Source organism: Atta cephalotes (assembly GCF_000143395.1).
Source record: "Atta cephalotes unplaced genomic scaffold scaffold00055, whole genome shotgun sequence".
Taxonomy (NCBI): domain Eukaryota; kingdom Metazoa; phylum Arthropoda; class Insecta; order Hymenoptera; family Formicidae; genus Atta; species Atta cephalotes.
In genome coordinates this window covers 663,557-665,758 of record NW_012130119.1, presented here as the reverse complement: position 1 = coordinate 665,758, position 2,202 = coordinate 663,557, and the positions used below count along the sequence as shown (strand labels likewise).

The window sequence follows — 2,202 nt, the reverse complement described above, 5'->3', positions numbered from 1 at the left end:
AATTAAATAAGAAAAAATAATTTTCCAGATTATGTCTGCTGGTGATCATGTTATCAACAACAAAAAGGTTGATCCTAAAAAGGCAAAAGCCAGACATGGGAAAATATTTGTCGGCGGGCTTTCGACAGAACTTTCCGATGATGATATCAAGAATTTTTTCTCACAGTTTGGAACTGTAAGTACTTTAGCGTTTCTGTATATTTTAGCTTAAATATCCTTAAACAAGAGAGTCCTCTTATTAATACAAAAATCTAAAAAATTTTTTAGATTGTCGAGGTAGAGATGCCGTTCGACAAAACAAAAAATCAGAGGAAAGGATTCTGTTTCATCACTTTTGAATCTGAACAAGTGGTGAATGAACTGTTGAAGACTTCGAAACAAACGATAAATGGTAAAGAGGTAAGTAATGAATAAAAAATCGAATTATTTCGAAGCTTTAATAAAATATTTGTAAAATCTATTTTAAAATATTTAGATTATTATTTCTAAAATAAATGTATGATTTCACATTTTATTTTTCTCTAAGACGATAAAAAGACCGATCGACAAAAATGAAACAAAATTTAAATTTTTAATGTAGATCTCATTGCGACTAATTTTAATAATATTATATTCATCTTTTACGTACATGGAATGTTTATATTGTTAGTTCTATGTATTATTAAATGCATGTAACGACAAAATTTACAAACATTTTTTACAAACAAATTTTATAACATATTTTTTAACGAATTATATCGCTAAATAATTAAAAAAAAATAGCAATGATTATATTTGAAATATTAAACAGGTTGATGTAAAGAAAGCAACACCCAAGCCCGATGGAATGATCGGTATGCGCGGTGGACCCGGCGGCCGTGGCAGTCGTGGTGCCAGAGGTGGCCGAGGTCGAGGATTTGGTCAAGGTGGATGGGGACAGGGTGGTTATGGCGGTGGTTACAGTGGTGGCTACGGTCAAGGAGGATACGGCGGTGGCTACGATGGATACGGATACGATTATTACGGTGGGGGTGGGTACGGAGGTTACAGCGGCTACGACTACAGTGGATACGGTAATTCCATTAACTATTACTAAAATCGATGATAAAATGGGCATATGATGTGCCGATCATTATCAAGATTTATTTTGCTTTTTTCTCGTGTGTCTTGTTTTCCTTCGAAAAAGAAGCTATAAATAATAATTAACGGCAAGATTATTCGTTGTTACCGTCCCAGTGTATTCGGTAGGCGATTATGACAAAAATTATAGATACCTGAGGAAAATATATGCATATTATGACTGATTTAATTCCTTTGTCGTGCATTCAAATTGCTTAACTTCTCTTCATTTTTTTTTATTTTTTATTTTTTATTTTTTTTTTTTTTATTTTTTTATTAATCTAAACAGACTTGTGTTTACTTAATGAAATATAAATTTATATTGTCAACTTCGTTAAATATGTATTATTCAACAGTAAGAGGAAATGGAATGATCAGAAATTTTATGTATGTATTATACTGGGTATTAAGTTTTAGTATTATAGATATAAGTAGGAATACGAGTGCTGGTTTATGGACAGATCAGTAACAATTCTAATTTGTTCATATTAATACATTTAAAAAAACATGTATTTTAACTATTTTAACTTGAATAATTTTAATTTTATAGACTCCAAAAAATATGACAATTATTTTATTAATTTTATCATTGATATGGTACTTTGTTACTTATATAAACCAGTGACTCGAACTTATGAAAATATTTTTCGAATTATGTTTTTTCAGTATATTACAACATAAATCTGTAACAAATCCGATTATTGAAAGGCTACATATAGAATGAACATAATTCGAATTATTTTCTACTTTTAATCTATTTTAAAGCACTGACTGTTTATCGCATTATATTAATCTATACATCATTTGCTAAATTATATTCTTTAATATTCTACTAATATTGAAATTGTATATACATATACATGTATAAATAAGCAATTAACAAAGTTAACATAAGAAAAAATATAATAGGTAACAATGAATGTGTGTGTGATGTTTAATGTCACGTTTGCGTTTTATAATATTTATCGATATATTATCACATACAATTAATCAATAATCAATCGATGTAAGTATTTTCTTTCAGATAAAATTTTGATAAAATTACAATTATTTTATATATCGATATATGTAAAACAATGATTTTTGAAATGATGGATTTAATAA

At 28.2% G+C, this 2,202-nt stretch overlaps 1 protein-coding gene across 1 annotated transcript in view; it reads left to right on the top strand.

The window, feature by feature from the left end:
- Positions 1-2,202, top strand: part of LOC105623292 (RNA-binding protein squid-like) — a 10,855-nt gene that overhangs the window by 4,815 nt on the left and 3,838 nt on the right. The window contains 3 exon segments of the mRNA XM_012204690.1: positions 1-175; positions 268-399; positions 791-1,052. The exon segment at positions 1-175 is cut by the window's left edge and continues 106 nt beyond it. Coding sequence (XP_012060080.1) covers positions 1-175; positions 268-399; positions 791-1,052 — 569 coding nt within the window.